The following is a 19,960-nucleotide window of genomic DNA, read 5'->3' as shown; positions in this document are numbered from 1 at the left end:
CCATGAGCTTTTCTGTTCTTCAGTTTCCTTATCTCTGGGTTCCGTATTAATGGCACCCAGGGGAACCAGATTTTTGCTGATCTGGATAGTGCTAACTGTTCATTTATACACACGACCTCACAGTATTGCAAACTGATATAAATAGTAAACTAACCTAAATATTTTATATTTGCAGAGACAATGGGAAAAGCTGTCAAATGACTGCGTATGGCTTTTTTTTCTCTCCCTTTGGGGTTTCCTAAAATCTGTGGGTTTTAAAAATTACCCTCATCTGCATATTACAAGTTACCACTTCAAGGCATTTTCCTTTTCTCTCATTGCATGCTTCAGTTAGGACTACCTAGGAGTCAATCAGTCCCCCCACTTTGATTCTTTATTGTTTTAAGGATGCTTAAATGCAAGTTCAGTTGGTTGTAATCTAAATATCATATGTGCAAATGAGTCTGATGTGTAAGATGGTTGGCACTTAGTTTAGTCAAAGTAGTTGACTAATTAATTTCTATACTGAGAAAAGACTGTGTTGATTTAGTGCACCATTAATTTTAGAAAGAACTCTCTTGTTTACTGATTCAGTATTAGATTTCAGAAAGCCATTGGATTAGTTGTAGATATGCTTTAAAACAGTATTAATTTTTACCCCTTCATGTACCCTTAATTCTTTTATAGAGAACAAATGGCCAATGAAATGTCAGACGTTTTATCTAGGTGGGTGTACCAAGTTACCAAGAACAAATTAATCACTGCATGAAATCATTGTAAGCCAAAATGAAACAGAAATCAATTTCATTTTAAGTAGTTGGGGGGAAATGAATGAATGTCTTCAAATCAAGATTCATGGATTCCCTCAATTCAGTTATCAATTTGCAATAATCAGTGTCAATGAATAATTCTAGTATTATATTTGTGACTTGATTTTAAAAAAAAGAATTTTCTTTGAAGTTCTTTTGCCATTTGCATAGATTTAACAGTAAAGCATTCTTCTCCCTCCCTCCTAAGAACTTTTCTTCTACATTTGGGGTTGTCTTAATAATTGTCCAGTGGTTGATGATGTGGAGTGCTGTCAGAGACAAGAATGCTTGGAAACTTCCCATATTGCTAGCATGCTATAAGTTATAATGTCTAGACTGCCAATGGGCAACTTGAATATTCGGGATGGTTTATTTCTTTATTATACAGCTGTTGTGCTAATTTTTTTAAAAAAAACCTGTATTTGAGTGTTCACTTGAGCATCTAGGAAATATTATATGATGATGATGATGATGATGATGATGATGATGATGATGATGATGATGATATGATTTATATCCCACCCTCCCCACTGAGGCAGGTTCAGGGTGGCTTACAACAATTCAAGAATACAATTAAATACAGTAAAATACAATAAAACCAATCATAAACTTATAAATTACTTAAAATAACAATCATTTAATACATAACAACATAAAACGCTGGAACGTACTCAAACAACAAGCGGAGCAGTTCTTATAACACAGTTTAAGTGCCTGTTGGATGTCAATATTTTTATACCAGCACAATTCTAATTTATTATGAGGCGAGCACAGGTAGGAACCTCGATGGTAGGACCCAGGTTACAGGCCAGAAAGCCAGGGCACAGTGATACCGGACCTCCTCTAAGGACGGTTCCGAATGCCCGTCTCTGCCTTATGTATGACAGTGGGCGCGGCGTGAGTAATCTTTCCTGTGTATACAGAGGGCGGATTGGCCAACGAACGCTCCTATTTCCCAGGAAGTGAGACAACACGCTAGGTTTAATGAATAAATGTTGCCTTTTACTAAGCAGTTCTCAAGCATACGAAAACAGATGCACACGCAGATTCACACAAGTTCCTTAGTTACAATAGTATATAGAAAGCAATCAGCATGGAAAATAATAAATTCAACAGACAAGGGGGATAACACAACAGGATATCGCTTATACTTATCTGAGGTCCAGGCTGAGAAGAAATCTCCTCGTAGAAGGAATGGGGAAACTTAAGTATCAGCGGATGGAATTCTAAAGCACACGCGGACTAGTCCAGCCAGCCTCGTGCGGGTTCTCGGGTCGCGACTCCCGAGAACACAGTAAGAATCACCCGCAGCACTTAAGCTGCAAGGTGGGGAAGGGATGGGTTAACCAGAGAAACAAAGGCTGTGTTTCTCTTTTTAAAAGCTTGTTTTTGGGCTTGGCTTAAGGCCAATAAACCCCTAGAAAACCGTCCCCTTTACTATGCTATAGGTTCAGGGTTGTGACATCCGTTGAGGGGAAGGGGGCAATATTCAAATGATCTGCCCTAACTTCAAAAGGGAGCCATGGGGCCAGGTGTCGAAAGTCCGTTCCCTTGGCAACTTTTGACTTGCAAAGATGTGCCTGGTCCAGAAGGCAATAAAGGATGTGTTCTTTGTGATGCCAAAACCAGATAGGAAGATGGGTTACGTGGTTTCCCACAGATCAGCAATGGTGGGGAAACCTGTTGTTCTGCCAAGTTTCCAAACTGAGCGCAATGGCGTTTGTCGTCTCTGTCCTGAAGCACACTGGGAAAGTGCAGGGAAGCACATGTTCTGTAGCACAAGCCTTGCTCACCCAAACACAAGCATGAGATGCCAAGCAAGCCATACAAACACACAGCAATCCCCTTATCCCATAGGCACAGATGTACAGACAATTAACAGACATAGCATCAGCACAGTACAAACAATGCAGTTACAAGCACACATGGTTACAACAGGGACATTCCCGATGTGTACTGTGGCTCCTTAATTGAATGCCTGGTGGAAGAGCTCCATCTTGCGGGCCCTGTGGAACTGTAAGAGGTCCTGCAGGGCCCTGATCTCTACCAGGAGCTCATTCCACCAGGATGGAGCCACCACTGAGAAGACCCTGGCCCTGGTTGCCGCCAGTCTGACATCCCTGGGGCCTAGGAAGGCCATCCGATTTTGTGCTCTTGAACACAGTGCTCTCTGGGGAATGTGTGGGGAAAGGCGGTCCCCCAGGTATGCCGGACCCTGACCATATAGGGCTTTAAAGGTTAAAAACAGCACCTTAAAACAAATCTGGTATGCTATTGGCAGCCAGTGTAGTGCTTTCAATACCGGCTTGATGTGCTCCCGCATGGGGATTTATTTATTTATTTATTATTCACATTTCTATCCCGCCCTCCCCGGAGGCTCAGGGATACCCATCAACAACTTGGCTGCTGCATTCTGCACTAACTGCAGCTTCTGGATTTGAGACAAGGGCAGCCCCATGTAGAGAGCACGAATTTAACATGAAACATTTCATTCTTGAGTTATTTGAATTTTTAAAATCTCCTCTCCTTTCATGGGCACTCAGAGTTGCAGTTATGCACTGAATCTGTTGATCTGTTTCATAGTATATCGTTTTATGCATCAGATTCTGTTTCCAGAGATTGCTTCACCAAAGCATCAGATACTAGTGTTAGGGTATGTATGTTGCATTTCTAAAATAAATAACTCAGGACCTAAATAATTTCCCAGATAGGCACAAAGAACTGGGAGCTTACATTTCTTAACAGCAGCAGTGCCCCAAACCTTACATGACAATGAGGTTTTGATGCTAAAAGGTATTCTAAAACCATATGTGATATAATGAAGGAAGGGGTCAGTGAGAATCTGTTGTACAAGCACAGAATACTTTTTTTCCAAGTTTGTCTCTCAGGCTTTCAATTACACTCACTCGACATTTTCAGCACAGCTAAGGGTGGTGCCATGCCAGCCTCTTAAATTGTATTTTATTTGCCGCATATGTTACATTGATATGGCGACATACTGTGGGGGCTACTTGCATATCACTAGCAGAAAGGGAGTTATGGGGAGGGCGTGGGCTGTAGGCACCCATAGGGGAAAGATCAAACACAGGCTGTTGAAGTACTCAGCATTTGTTAACATCCCAGCCTGGCTAAAGGGGGCAGGGAGGAGCTGCAAGATCCCTTTGTGAACCTACTCTGTATTTGTTACTGTCCCCCCACCCACCCAACAAATTTGCAAAGCCTGTGCATGGTTACTTAAGAGGAAACCTCACTGAATTCAGTAGGTCTTCTGTAGCCATCTATCCACCTAAACATGTGTGTTTTTTGTTTTTAAAGTTGGGCTCCACCAGTGACAACAGTAGCACCTTAGGAAAAGGAGTCAGCTATGAAGTGGGGAGGGAAGTGGGTGGATGTAGGTGACACCTATGTTAAAAGCACAGCAAACATTTGACTACACAAAACCATTTCAGGCACTTTTCTTCTAGAAACATTAGAAAACGGTGGTGTGGAAAAAGACTTAGGGGGGAAAAACTGAAGAGCAACATCCAGCAAGCAATACTGTGTAAGCAAGGGGGGAAACAATGTAGTTGGAAGGCCAAGTGGCAGCAAAATATCCATGCAGAAATGCCCATCTGGTATATGCTTATAAACTCAGTGTCTCTAATACAGAGCTTGTTACCTATGGAAGTCCATACCAAGGTAAATCACAGGCTTTGGTACATACAGGGAGGGTTGTGTGGTAAAGGGCTCCCTTGTGTTCTTCAGAATTATAGATTCTTTACACTTGTCCATCTTCTTTGCCCTTGTGGTACATTTCATTCTACTGAAGAGTATCAAATAGCCCCTTGTCACACAGATCTCCATATGCATGCTGGAGCTTCCAAGAATGTACCTCTGGGTTAAGATACTTGCCTTTTGTTCTTCAGCATGTTAATGCCAAATCACATTACCTTGTGTCTATTGAATCACTGGAGACAGTTCATTAGGGGAGATTCCTTGTTTGCTTATGCAGTAGATTTAATGGCATGTTAATGCATGATTCAAGTAAATGTGTGTGTTTCACACACTGTATGGTGGCAAACTCAGATTTGCCCATGAGTACAGAGGCAGCAGGAAGCCACGCCCAATGTCAGTGTGTCTTACAATAGAAATGTCTCTGTATGATGTATGTTTGAAAGTATGTCACCATTGCTTTTGCTGATTGCATTTTTAGGTACACGTTTATGTGATCATCAGAGCCCCTAAGATGTAATGTATGAAGTAGCCTTTTATATTAAGGCTAGCAACCTTTATGTTGCAGTGTTCAGTCTTTATTTTATGACGGGACTCTTTCCTCTTGAAGTTGTACAGGAAAAACAAAACTGTGGTCTAAGCAGGACTGAAGCTAAGCTACTCTATTGGATTATTGTTCTTAAAGATTACTTTGTTTAACCAGCTATCTTTTGGCCTAGTTCTATTGATGTAAACTGTGTGAGGAATGCTTGGGCCAACAGGTGGTGCAGCTAAATAAGGAAAATCCGCGGGATTTGTCACATCAGTTGTTCAAGAAGGTTAGCCATTGTAGAGAGGAAATCAGACTTGACTGTTTTTCCCCTGTTGAATGAGTATTGTACCAGTTCTTTGGAACTTAACCTTTACATTGCATTGTGTCTTTATAGGCTTGCTTATGTTCACTTAATGTTCTGTGAATATGTAGTCATAAGCACAGCCAAGGTCTAAAATGCATTTGTGTTTGGGTTTTGTGATGGTTAAATAGAGCAAGGAATATATTTTCCATTTAAAGTACATCTTTATGGTGTGCAGTAATGTAATAGTGGTAATAACAGTCTATTGATTTTGCAACTCTGTGAAAGGCCAAAGGCCACATTTGAGATTGCATAATATAGCAAAGAACAGAATGGAGCGTTAATATTGACAATTAAGTTCCTATTTCCAAGGTAGTTGGATCAATATGGCTGGCTTTGTTCAACTCATTTGATAATAACCTTGTAGGATCCTGTCTAATCCAAACCTGATGTACATTAAAAAAAATCCTGAATAGCTGTTAACAGCATTACTACTACTTATTATCATTATCATTAGCATTCTAAATTGCTGATGCTTCTAAGAGAAGCAAAAAGAAGTAGTAGAGTAGAAATTGCAATAGGCAGTTCAGAGTAAATGAACTGTCCTTGCCCAGAATCTTACATTTGCATACTTCTGAACTCTCTCTAGGAGCTATTGCAGAGGTATTTCAGGTGGAGAAGAGTGTGGGGGAAAGTGTGTCATCTAACTTTCAGTAATTCAACAGATGTATAGTTCCTCTGGTTTGTGATGCTTTAAAAACTCCAACACGCAATACTTTTCTGGCCATTGTTTCAGTGGGGTTTTTTTTAAATTCTGTGCATGCATACTTAAATAAATTAAATTATTTATTTAAATAGTAATGAATTTAATAAATATTTATATCTTGCTTTTCTCCAGAATGTGGAAAAAACCAATGCTGCTTTACAAAACAGAAAAGAAAATCCAACAGAAGTAAATGGGGAGGGGGGGGACCTCTGGAGGCTTCGGTCCTGCAGGCCAGAGTCAAAGGATAAGAGCCCTTCAGCTCATGCCTCTGGGCACCTCCAGGCCTTAAAAATCAGGAGAACAATATCAGCTACGTGTTATTAGCTGCTGCTTGCCAGCTAGCAGGCTCTTCCCCATTTCCTCCCTGCCACTTGAAAATGGGTACACATATGTAGTCTGTACACAGCATGTATGCATGAGTATAAAAAGTAAACTGAGAACTAGTCCTCATGACTTGGCCATCTTTTGTCAAATTCAAGAGCTTTCAAAGCACAGACCTGATAGAAGGCGTTTTCTCCTGTAGCTTTATCTACAGTGATGAACTTTGATTAAAGGGAAAGTATTAAATTAGCGGTGTGAACCAAGTGTGTAAGAATATGATGGAAACTCATGCATGTAACCATCAACCAGAAAGGAGTGAAAAGAATGAAACATTCTGCCACTTCTAGGCTTTAGAATGTTCAGCAGTTCTTAAGAGTCAGAAGATAATTCAGCATGGTGGTAATGCACATTTTGTTTCTCCACTACCAAAGGCTACCTGCAGACCATCACCTCTGTTTCTTACTTAAAACTCTCAGAACTGACACTTCTCTGAGCTTCTTTTTGCCATACTCCCTGTTTTCCCACTCAGCCCTGGGCTTATTCCTATCAACTTCTCAACCCAGCCTATATTCTCTAGAGAACCACTGCTTTGGGCCCTGTAAAGAAGGCAATCATCACCATTCACCACTGACACCATTTCCACACTCAGTCTTGCCTCCCCACATTTCATCAGCAAGTATATTTTACCTGGAGGGAGGTCAAGGCAGTTATCTCATTTGACCAGTGGCCTGACTTATTCCTGCCTTGAACTGTACCGTACATTTTCAAACTAACCCACAGGGGACCTTCAGTTCAAGCCACCAAAGCTGCAGCTGGCACTAAAAAGCATGACCTCAGCAAATGGAAGTATGCAGAGTTACGTGATACAATCAATACTTCTTGTGGTAAGTGCCTGTTCCATTCCAGGTGGAAAGAAATTTGTTGTATTGCTGTGTCATTCTCTGATAGAATTTTTTAACTCCTAGGGTGAATAATTAAGTACTTGATGTGAATCTAATAAGCATGGATGGTTGGCTTTGGATTTTTCTTAATGTTTCTTGAGTCAACACTAGTGAGAGATACTTTATATGCCATTGATTTTTCCCCCCTCTGATATATAACCTTATTTTAACAGTGCAAATGTTGAGCTCTGCTGTACATTTCTTAGTCATTGGGAGTTTTAATTGCATGTCACAAAGGACACCACAGTTACATTCAAGCTTAATCTCAGAATTGGAAGGGACCCACAGGATCTTCTAGTCCAAGCCCCTGCACAAATCTACAGATTGCCAGAGCAAACAGATTAGGTTTTTGCTGACTATTTGTAAATGTGAATAGCTTAGATTTGTTTGACTTACAGAGAGCCAGTGTGGTGGTTAGAGTGTTGGGCCAGTATCTGGGAGACCCAGGTTTGAATCACCACTCTGCCATGAAAGGTTGCTGGATGACCTGCCTCAGAGGGTGGTTGTGAGTATAGAATGGAGAAAGGAAGAGTGTTAGCCATTTTGGGTGCCATTGTGGAGAAAAGCGGAGTAAGTGAAGTTAATAGGAAATGTATGATCCATATCACAAAAGCCCTCTGCCTTTCACTAACTATTTCGTGGAGGAATGGGAGAAATTTTCCCAGATATAATCATGTCTATAATTTATTTCATTTCTACCCCATCTTTCTCCTCAGTGGGGACCCAAAGCAGCTTCAAGCATCATTCTACTCTCCTCTGTTTTTATGCTAACAACTCCTCAGTGATCAAGATGATTAGTCTGTCTGTAGCAGTAGAAAAGAGCAAGTTGCACCTTAAAGACTAACGAAATATGTGGTAGGGTATGAGCTTTCGTGAGTCACTGCTCACTTCTTCATACCAGTAGGCAGTGACTCACTAAAGCTCATACCTTGCCACATATTTTGTTAGTCTTTATGGTGCTACTGGACCCTTACTGTTTTCTATATCTCCTCAGTGAGGTAGGTTAGCCTGAAAGAAAGTGACTTAGACCCAAGGTTACCCAGCATACTTCTGTGACAAAATAGGGATTTGAACTTGCATCTCCCAGATCCCAGTTCAACATCCTAGCTACTGCACCAGTCCTAGAAAGTCAGTTCGTTGAATCAAGAAAGAGTACAGTATTGAAGTGTGTAGTATTTTTGACACTTCCATTTAGACGTTTGTCTTTGTTGCATAGTACTAACTTCATACTTGCATGTACATACCTCTCTGGAGAGGTCTGTCATCGTCATGCTCCCCACTGAAGTTAACAACCCATTTATGGGTAGGTAAAGTGGATGGGAGGATAGTACTGCATAGTTTCTTAACAGGGGAAATTTATTGTGCAGTCCTAAGCAGGTCTATGCAGGATCTTACTCAGGTCTATTCAGTGGGGCTTACTCCCAGGAAAGGGTTAATAGAGTGCAATCCTATGCAGAGTTGCTCCAGTTGATTTCAGTGTGCTTAGGCTGAAGTAACTGTGCATAGGTTTGCACTCTAAAAGTCCAGAAGTCTGTGCACCGGCTTAGCCCTGTGGATCTGACTAGATCACTGATGCCCTACCAGTTCTGACAAAGGAACTAAGAGGAAGGGCCCTAAACATTCTGATCTTAAATATAGCTCTGATTCTCTTCTTACAGTGGAAAAATGGGCAGTGATTTTTAAAGGAAAATAGTACATATTGCATACAAACAAGATTATAGCAGTAAGACTATGAAAAAAATGTTTGGGACCAATTGATGAAGAGTTTGACTGCTTTTTTTTGGGGGGGGGTGAAGTAGGTAACTGTGATCTTAACAAGAATTGCTGCTATGGCCCTGACCTGAATAGCCCAGGCAAGCCCGATCTCGTCAAATCTCAGAAGCTAAGCAGGGCCAACCCTGGCAAGTATTTGGATGGGAGACCTCCAGAGAATACCAGGGCTAGGAGGCCAGAAGCAGGCGATCAAGCCACTTGTCTCAGTGTCCCAGTAGGAGTTGCCTGAGGTTGCCATGACTTCCAGGTGTGGACACACACACACAAATGCAAAAGTACAAAAAATGCTGCTAAGCAAAGAATGGTAGAAGGCAAAGTTTCAAAACAGGATGAGCCGTTTCAGGTAAGCTTTTATAGACTAGAAATTCAGGCGAATAATGGCTAGTCTATGCGTGCAGCACAGTGAGGTGGCAGAATGCTGCAGCTGAAAGATCTACATTTGTTTCCAAATTTCTCCTGAATTAATAATTCTGTTTGTGGAAGATTATCATATATAAGAAGAACTAGACTAGAACCTTTATCTCTGATGGGGAGTTTTTACATGGGAAGGCATTATGTTACCTTCATCGATCCGAAGTGGTACAGCTCATTTTGCTACCTTATTCATGTGTATATCAGGCCTAAGATGCCATGGTTATGGAAACATGGCTGACCACAATACTGGAATTAGCAAAAGATGAGTTTACAGTATTCAGTATTCCAGTTTTTTCCCACCCACTTAACTTGTTTTGATAACTTATAAATGCTTGTGGGTTTTTTGGCATTGTAACCAGCTCATTGCAGTCCTGTTTGCTGTTTTGGGGTTTTGTTTTTTAATCTCCCTCTTTTTTGCAAATTGCTTGTTTGCTTATACTGTAAAAGATACATTATGCTGATGGCTTTCTCTGAAGTTATTTTGCTGGTATGGTTGTGTAACCACCTTTTATTAAACTACTTTATTACTTTTTCTTCCTCCACTGGTCTTTTTGGGACAGATATTGAACTGCTGGCAGCTTGCAGAGAAGAGTTTCACAGGCGGCTAAAAGTTTACCATGCTTGGAAGTCCAAGAATAAGAAGCGCAATGCAGATGCAGAACAGCGAGCTCCCAAATCAGTTACTGACTACGGTGAGGGAAGATTATTTTTCTAAAAATGCTGAAAAAGTTGCCGGGGGACGGGACGGGACACATAATGTTGTGAAAACTGCCTAATATCAGGCTGATGGAAATGCTGTGCAAGGATCTTAAGAATAAAGTGTTCCATGGGGTGTTCTAAAAGTCAGCTCATGCCGACCCTGCCTGCCATCCTGTTCAGCTTAGAGCATAGTGAGCCCCAAGTGGAAAGGAGGAGCAGTGCACAAATGATGAAAGGTGTGCAGCAAGTTATGGTGGAAGGGAAATGGGACAAACCAGGGCAATCTTTCTCAGAAGGAGCTACTGTCTTAGTGATACTAGTGGATGGGTGAGCAAAGCCCCTTTCAAGCTTTTTCAGTTTAACTCTTTGCCCTTTTCACCCTAGTTATTACATGATGCAAACTAGTGAGCATCAGTTCCCACCTATGTTGGAGCCCCACGGATCTGCTGTTATCCTCAGCAAAATTGAGATTTCAGCTTTCCTTGGCATGTGTAGTAATTCACACTAATGCCACTGCCAGACATTCAATACCTAGAAATATTGAAGTCACTGGAATATATATATTGTTGTTGTTCAGTCGCACAGTCGAGTCCGACTCTTTGCGACCCCATGGACCAGCTCCCGCCAGGCCCTCCTGTCTTCCACTGTCCTCTGAAGTTGGCTCAATTTCATGTTCGTTGCGTCGATGACACTGTCTAACCATCTCATCCTTTGCCGTCCCTGTCTTCTTTGACCTTCAATCTTTCCCAGTATCAGGGGGTGTGTATGTATGTATGTATGTATGTATGTATGTATGTATATATATATATTCTTAGCTATTTGTTGCTGTATTTACTCAAATACAAGACTAGGTTTTTCCCCAGGTATGCTGTCAAAGAAAGAAGAAAGGGGGTATCTTAAATTCACTTACAAGTTATAGTTACATTCAGGTGGGGCAGGCGTGTTGGTCTGGAGCAGCAGAACACGGAATCCAGTGGCACCTTTAAGACCAACAAAGCTTATGCTGTGAAGTTGTAGTTACGTCAGATAATAATTTGTGTGTGTGTGTGGGTTGGGGCCAGGTTATCTTATATTTTGGGTCATTTTGAGTAAATACAGTATAAGTAATAAGTTGTAAATATTTTAAAAAATGACCATTTACTTTTTTAGAGAGGCAGAAATTATTGGATTTTATGCTTTGTAACTTATGAGGCTGTTATATTCTTCAGATAAAATGTTCAGATATTTAATATACCTGCAAATTCTGCCATTGTTATAATTACAGCAGTATCGAATAAGTGATTTACTTATGTGAACAGCCTCTGTTTCATTGTGGAGAAGAGAAGTGTCTAGGTCAGATTTGGCACCCTGTCTCAGACTGCTTGCTTTTGTCTCCTAGGGCAGGGTCTGAACTTCTTCACTGGCGAACTAGGGAAATGCCTCACTAGAAGAATTGAGGCTTGGGTCATATGATAGAGTTCGATGTGTTTCAGATAACCTCTATCCTGGAGCATGCTTCCTATTCTGCTAGCACTTCATTTGCACCAGGTATCCTTGAAAACCATTTATCTTGCACAAATGGAGCTGCAAGAGCAAGCGGAAGCACACTCCACTGCAGTGGCTGTCTAGCGCACATGGACCTTATTGATAGGAGCCAAGCCACCAACATTGATTCACACACTTCTACAACTGCACACAGTAGCATTTCACATCTCACCTGGAACTGTTTGAGGGAGATGAAGATCACAGAGTGTTGGGCACAACTTTCTGGCCTCTGTCAATAGATCTACTGATTCCCTTCCTTGCTACAATCTTGTCTCATGTGGGTTTTTGTCCATACTAGTCTTATAATCCCTGGTAAAGAATTGGAGTCAGAAAGCTATCTTAACCCTCTGGGTGCAGAAATAAAGGGGTGAAATCCAACCCTTTATTTCCAGTAATCCAATTCTATATAAGTGAACTGTTCTATTTGTCACTTGCTTGTGGTACACAATTCATTGAACGACTGAAAATGAAACCTTCACAAAATTGAAATGTTTTTATGGTATTTTCAGTATTAAATGTTTGTTTACAGATTTTGCACCATTTATGAACAACTCAAGTAAGTGGGGGAAATGGTTTAATTTCAGCTTTAATTGTAAAGTTACTTGAATTTTAAAATATAGTGCTAACAACAGTGTTTTGCTATACTGGTATTAAGTCAAGGTACATTCAGGGATTTTGTTGTCTAAAAGTATTCATGAGCATGCCAAGATATTCAGATTCTTTTAGGAATATTAATTATAACAAGGAATATTTTTTTCAAATTTTATACATTATATACCTTACTACTTGCTCCCACTGAGTATCTGTTCTTCTGTCATAGCAAAACACTACAATAGTTAATCAACTAACACTTTAGAACAAAAATTAACACTGGTGTGCTAGTATTAGAAAGAAAATAATATTTTTAGCTATTACAGAGGGAAAGGGATTTTGTTCACGATGCAGATTAACTTTTGGATGGGTCTGGGTTGTTCGTTGGGGATGAGGAAAAAAGACTTTGCCTTTAAAATACGAGGAAATTCTTAGTTCTCATCAGCAGTTCATTGTGGGGGCCTCCATTTTCTAGTATATACATTGAGCTGATTAACAGAAATGAATCATTGTACAGGCCGTTAACTTAAATGAAAGTTAACAGGCCTCTGAATTCTCCCAGATAAAATGTATTGGGCTCTTTATGCTGATGTCAACTGATAAATGTACTGCATAATTACAACGAAAGACCAATTAGTGCATAAAGGTCTTTTTTGCTCATTTTCTTTTTTTCTTTCTTTCTTTTTTTGTTCTCTGCTGATATTTGTGCTGGGGAATCTTCCAAGCAGTTATTGCTTTATACTCTTGGCTAAACAGTTCTTATTTCTGTATGTACAACCATAATATTTGTTAGGTCAGGAGACACTTTTCTGTTCTATTTTCCAATGCTTAGTCCATAAATATGGAAAAATAAATGAATCACTTGTGACAGCAGTTGCTTTCATATTAATTTAACCAGAATCCATAACCAGATTCACTACTTGCTGGCTGGCTTATGTTTAGAAGACTTCATGGTTAATTATTCCTCTTATATTGAATGACTGTGTGCTCAGTTGATCACAGAAGACCTGAATTCTTAACATCTGCTTTTTTGAATGAACTGTCAAGGTTAAGAGTTACACTCTTATATAAACGTAGGCATGATAGAACTGATTTTACTGGGATAAGTGGCTGGCTGCCTGCAAAGATACAATCAAGTACAAAGTACTGGCTTCAATTACCATCGTATGTAGCCTTTTTGAATAGTGGATGACCTCACTCAACATGCTTTTTCTTGTGTATCAGACACCCTAAAATGCTATAATGAGCTCTTAACCTTTTCAGTGATCAGTTTTAAAATGGCGTTTTTACCAAGTTCAGGACTTTACATTCCCCTTCTGCCTTAGTATGCAGAATGGAAAGTAAGCCAAGAAGAGATGCTATTTCTTGGCTTGTCCCCCATCTCAATCTCCCCTCCCCCCATCTACCACAGTGGCTTACTTAGAAAACTATAAAATCATTTGCTATGAACATTGTCCTATATTCAAGGTTAGGCAACTAATGTTTTATGTTGGTGACTGTAGTGTTGGTTTTAATAACTGAAGAATGTTCTTACACAAGCCAGTATGGCAGTATCGTTTGGTTTAATCCTAGTCAAGAGGCAGTATAGTGCCATTGGCAAGTGATCACAGCCACAGTCCTTACAGTACCCACATAACTATTGCCATTGTAATTAATTAATAATCATTGTATGGCATGGTGTGTAGCATAGCCAGGAGATCCTAAGATTGTTTGGCAGCCAGAAGTTCTAACTCGTTAGTGTTATATACCACTAGGTGGCATCCTAGACTGGTTTTTAAAGCAAGAGACATTTCAGAGGTGGTTTGCCTGTATACTGCCTCTGCGTCACGACCCTGGTATTCCTTGGAGGTCACTCTTCCAAATACTAGTCACGACAGACCCTGCTTAGCTTCTGGGAGCTTTGGGGGCAGAGCCCCCCCCCATGAGCCCTGCCCCACCACCTGAGGATGCCAGACACCCCCACTCCCCAATGTGCCTAGCCCAACAGCAGCAGGAAGGCTGGGGAAAGAAAGGGAAGCCGCCCTGCAGCTTCTGGTCAGTTTCACTCCTGTGGATCAGCTGTTAGGTTTAACGACTGCTTGGACGGGAGTGAGACTGACCAGAAGCACCTCTGGGCTGCTGCAGGGGGCTGGGGATGGAAAGCTGCCCTGCCCCTTTTGGTCAGTTTCACTCCCCTCTGATCAGCTGTTAGACCTAATAGCTATTTGTCAAGGAGTGAAACTGACCAGAAGTTTCAGGGCAGCTTTCCATTTCTTCCCCAGCCTCCCCACGGCTGGGAGGGGGGCTGGGGAAGGAGAGAGAGAGAGAGAAGGCATGACTCCTCTTTCTCTCTTTCCTTCACTCCCCCCCCCCAGCACCTTGGCCCCTGAGCAGATTCCTCAGTGTGCTCCTCATCCCAGTGAGGTGCAAATGAGAGGAAGCAAAACAGCTTTCCCAAGGAACCACAGACTGGTGAAATAATTTGAAAAAGAGGCACAGGGGCCTATAATAAATGTGTGCCATCAAGCTGAAACTGACTTTTGCCATCCCCCAAGGGGGGTTCAAGACAAGAGATGAACAACCACAATTCATGTTTAAAGAGGTGCTGCAAATATTTCATGTTATTGTTAAAGCAAGCAAAAAAGGGTTGGAGCCGCTTAAAGAGCCGCTGCAAGTAAATCATATTTTTTTAAAGCAATCAAAAAGTCCAGTTTTCATTTGATGGTGGGTCAAAACAGGGGTGAAGAGCTACAAATACAATTCAGGTTTGAAGAGCTGCAATTCATGTTTATTTTATTTTAGTTTTTATTTGATGTAGCGTCTGCCCCACAAGCAAAAAAATTCCTGGCTACGGGTCTGGGCCAGGGCATTGTGATTGTGAAGCAATTCAATAGCATTTCAGGACATGTTTAGAAACTATTGCTTATTTTCACTTTCAAAAAATCAATATGTATTCAAAATTTTCATGCTTTTGGTACAGAGCCAACAAAGGTTGTGGTATTTGACTGACTATGAGGCTTATCTACACATTTTAACATTGATTATCCTTAATAGCGCAACAGAACCCAACAAGTCAATTATCTGCCAAACAGCAGGAGACTGAAATGAACCGACAGCAGCGTTACTTCCGTATTCCTTTCATCCGTCCAGCGGACCAGTACAAAGATCCCCAGAACAAGAAGAAAGGTTGGTGGTATGCACATTTTGATGGACCATGGATTGCTCGTCAAATGGAACTCCATCCTGATAAACCACCCATCTTGCTAGTGGCCGGTTAGTATACCTTTTTTTTAAAAAGTGTTTAATGTGGGCTAAAAATGGAGTTATAAAATTGGTTTGGTGGCTAAACAAAGGCAGTCAAAACCTTAACTGTGTTGAAGCCAAAAAGGAGTTCAAATGAGACTGCTTATGAAGTTTTAGCTGTAATGATACAGAAACACAAAGCCAAAGATTTTTATTCAAAGAACTAACTTTGATCACTGTTGCACAAATAAAAATGAAATCACTGAGTCAATAGCTGAAAATTTTGTGCTTCATAATCCCTGATGGTGACTTCACATAATAAATCTCAAACCTTGTGTATACAGATTTTAAGGCTGACCACGATTTTCGTGTCCACATATATTTGTAAGTTGTTACCTTGATCCTCATTTGCTAAGTGCTGGCATTGTCATAATACATACTGTGAAGTGCAATGACAGATATTATAGTGTGCTTAGAATTTTTTTCCTTTAGTTTGTTGAAAGTTATAAGAAATGCATCCGTTTCTTGTGATTAGTGAGGTAGTGGTTGGTTTATCTGTACTTCTTACAAAATACTGAATTAGGAGTATATGTATGGTTATATATAACTGTCACTACCTTACTGGCCTTTATGAGGTACTACTTTGAGATGTGTTTGACCCAAAGTTTGATACTTTATTTATTGAGAAATAAAATAAAGGTGTTTTTTTTAAAAAAAACAACAACAAAGAACAAAACCCTAGACCTCTGAGCTGGACGCAGAAAAAAGAAGAAGTAAATAATTGCTCGACTTCTCCCAGTAGCCTGCTCTATGTCCCAGAAAAGTTCTCTCAAGTCCATCAGACGCTCTTATGAACCATAGTTGAAGGAGCTAAAAAGAGAGAATTTTAAGGCTGACCACGATTTTCGTGTCCACATATATTTGTAAGTTGTTACCTTGATCCTCATTTGCTAAGTGCTGGCATTGTCATAATACATACTGTGAAGTGCAATGACAGATATTATAGTGTGCTTAGAATTTTTTTCCTTTAGTTTGTTGAAAGTTATAAGAAATGCATCCGTTTCTTGTGATTAGTGAGGTAGTGGTTGGTTTATCTGTACTTCTTACAAAATACTGAATTAGGAGTATATGTATGGTTATATATAACTGTCACTACCTTACTGGCCTTTATGAGGTACTACTTTGAGATGTGTTTGACCCAAAGTTTGATACTTTATTTATTGAGAAATAAAATAAAGGTGTTTTTTTTAAAAAAAACAACAACAAAGAACAAAACCCTAGACCTCTGAGCTGGACCCAGAAAAAAGAAGAAGTAAATAATTGCTCGACTTCTCCCAGTAGCCTGCTCTATGTCCCAGAAAAGTTCTCTCAAGTCCATCAGACGCTCTTATGAACCATAGTTGAAGGAGCTAAAAAGAGAGAGGGGGAAGTAGATGATCCCTAGTTTGAGGGGGAAGGCAGGGAAAGATCCATTCACCCAACTCAGTGTCATTATTACCTTAGAGTCACTTGTTTTGTCCACTTAGTATTAAACTGGCTATTTAACACTGTACCGTCATTTCTCTGAAGCCAAACACTGGGTTTTCTAGTTCAGTAATCTAGTCCTATTATATTGTTTATATCTTATGCTGTCTGACTGAATTGTTCTTTATATTTTGTAATCTGCCTTCAGGAAATAAACTTGCATTCAAAAGTCTCCCAAGTTACACCAGCCATTTACAATTCATGGGTTCTCTGAGCTGAAGTGGTACTATAGAACACTATGTAAACAGGGTTTCTGTTTGTGTATGGAACTTCATGTGCTAGTTCATGAGCTGCGGTGGCTCAAGTGGTTAAGATGCTGAACTGCAGGCTGTGGAAGGTCAGTAGTTCAGCAGTTCGAGACCCGGGTGCCGCATGAAGGAGTGAGCTCCCATCTCTAGTTCCAGCTCCTGCCAACCTAGCAGTTCGAAAGCAAGAAATTGCAAGTAGATAAATAGGTACCACTTCGGTGGGAAGGTAACAGCTTTCCGTGCGCCTTGGTGTTTAGTCTTGCCGGCCACATGACCACGGAAACGTCTTTGGACAGCGCTGGCTCTTCGGCTTTGAAACGGAGATGAGCACCGCAACCCTAGAGTCGAATTCGACTGGCTTTCAAGCAAGGGAACCTTTTTATTCATCCCCACCGAAGTAAAAGGAGAAGTCCCTGCTTGTATAGATCCCCATTGAGGTGTTCAGTTCGGGAAAGTGTAGATTGCATTTTGCCACGCTATAGGAAGTGGACAAGGGGGACATGCTAAACTCCATCCATTGTTTCATTACATGTGGTGCTCCTAGTTGCAGAGGACTCAGCCCAGTGTTCCCTCTAAGCTGAGTTAGTGTGAGCTAGCTCACCGTTTTTAAGCCTCCGGCTCACACGTTTTTGTCTTAGCTCAGGAAGGATGGCTCCAGAGCACACTAATTTATGCAGTAGCCAAATCGCTTGCTCACAACTTTAATGCCAGTAGCTCACAAAGTAGAATTTTTGCTCACAAGACTCCGCAGCTTAGAGGGAGCATTGGTTGCATGCTAAGGTATACCAATGAGTGAGGACTTTACCACATGAGCTTCCTGTCCAAGATGGGTGTAAGCCCAGCTGATTCAAGTTGAATGTACAACCAAGACCGAATGACTATAAACACTCTGTATCACACACACAATTTTTACAGAGACTTTGTGTGATTCAGTCAGGTTCATTCATCTCCCATGATATGCTGCAGGGCACGCACAAATGACAACAGCAGAGCCTTCAGCATTTTGCAATGGGGATCTCAGGCAGACCTTGGAATAATAGGGGTTTTATAAGCATTAGAGTATAGGTCAGGAATAGTATGAAAAATACATATCTGTAACCAAAACCACTTGACTGAACAAATTTAACAGTACACGTGATGTACAGTAAATTAGTATTGTTGCTGCTGCACCACCAGGCTGATTGGGCCCTCGTGGCAATTTCTTTAAACTGGCATTGGTGGCCACAGGTTGGACCCATTTCCACTGTAATGTGTGGTTTGGGTCAGAGTCTGCCTAGGATTGCACTGGTAATGTGCTTAATAAAATCACAAGCCACTTAACTTTCGTCAACACAAACACTTGGACATTTTTCAGAGAGGTGGCTTGGTTAGCCTGCCTCTGCGTCCCACCTTTAGTATTCCTTGGAGGTCGCCCTTGCAAGTACTTGCCAGAGTCGGCCCTGCTTTGCTTCCAGGTTCTGACAGGATCAGGCTTGCCTGGGCTATCCAGGTCAGGGCACATAATTTGGAGCAGTCTTTATGTGGCAGAAACGATGGTTTCATGTTGTATATTTTGTAAAACTGAAGATGTTCTTGTTTTTTCTCTGTTTCAGGCAAGGATGACATGGAGATGTGTGAGCTCAATCTTGAAGAGACAGGCTTGACTCGCAAGCGTGGTGCTGAAATTTTACCAAGGCAGTTTGAAGAGATCTGGGAGCGCTGTGGGGGCATCCAGTACCTTCAGAATGCAATTGAGAGTAAACAAGCTCGGCCTACTTACGCAACTGCTATGCTGCAGAACTTGTTGAAATAAAGTAGTCACTTTGCACTGTTTGCAACTGGCAGTTGAGAGCTCCTGCTACCTTAAGAATAAAGGGAAGGGTTCCTCTGAGCAATAGAGGACACTTAAAACATTCCGTAATTTTAGACAGATATTTAATATAAAGTAAACAGGTTTTATTAATCATGACGGTTTTTAATTATACTTCTGAAGTTTTGTGTAGTGAATTCATGACTTCTGTCTAAGCAAGTGTTTCAGTCGCATACATGGTTTGCTTTTTGTCCATATGCTGATCCTTCCCTTTAGTGTCTTGCATAACACTAAGAATACTATCATGTAAGTAACACACTACTGGGATCTAAGCACATGCTATTATGAATCGCTTTTTGACTTCATGTCATAACATACTTCCATTTAACAGGAGGTTAATTTCTGGAAATTTAGTTTCATCAGGATAGTGTAGCAAAAAGATAACACTGCATCTTACAACTGGAATTGTGAGGCCTTAACTTTAACTTCTTTTGTGGAGAAGTTAAAGCAAACTTTTATAAGGTGAAAGACACTATGTGCTGATTTTTGAAAGTTGCTCAATATGCTCGATACATGTATACCTTTTGGGCAATGTGTTATTGGGAGATGTGTCTTAAGTAGAATGCAGATTTCACCGCAGTCTTGGGGAGCAGGATGCATGAGTTTGTAGTACTTTAGCAATGGAGGCATTGGAATATTTGAATTCAGACGTAAGCAGTTTTTGTTGGTTTTGCTTCCCTCCTTTTAAAACTCTCCCCCCCACACACACACAATATGAATGTATTGAGGCAATTCATTTTTATTTTCCCATCACAA

At 40.8% G+C, this 19,960-nt stretch overlaps 1 protein-coding gene across 1 annotated transcript in view; it reads left to right on the top strand.

The window, feature by feature from the left end:
• Positions 1 to 19,218, top strand: part of MYO6 (myosin VI) — a gene marked incomplete at its 5' end in the record, with an annotated part of 88,489 nt that extends 69,271 nt beyond the window's left edge. The window contains 6 exons of the mRNA XM_015416487.1: positions 667 to 705; positions 7,200 to 7,303; positions 10,108 to 10,239; positions 12,300 to 12,326; positions 15,395 to 15,613; positions 18,948 to 19,218. Of these exons, the coding sequence (XP_015271973.1) occupies positions 667 to 705; positions 7,200 to 7,303; positions 10,108 to 10,239; positions 12,300 to 12,326; positions 15,395 to 15,613; positions 18,948 to 19,147 (721 nt within the window). The remainder of the gene's footprint in view (positions 1 to 666; positions 706 to 7,199; positions 7,304 to 10,107; positions 10,240 to 12,299; positions 12,327 to 15,394; positions 15,614 to 18,947) is intronic.
• Positions 19,219 to 19,960: the final 742 nt, after the last annotated feature.

This window comes from Gekko japonicus, unplaced genomic scaffold (assembly GCF_001447785.1).
Source record: "Gekko japonicus isolate JY-2015 unplaced genomic scaffold, Gekko_japonicus_V1.1 scaffold2356, whole genome shotgun sequence".
Lineage (NCBI taxonomy): Eukaryota > Metazoa > Chordata > Lepidosauria > Squamata > Gekkonidae > Gekko > Gekko japonicus.
The sequence above is the reverse complement of the archived record's forward strand: the minus strand, read 5'-3'. Positions and strand labels throughout refer to the sequence as shown.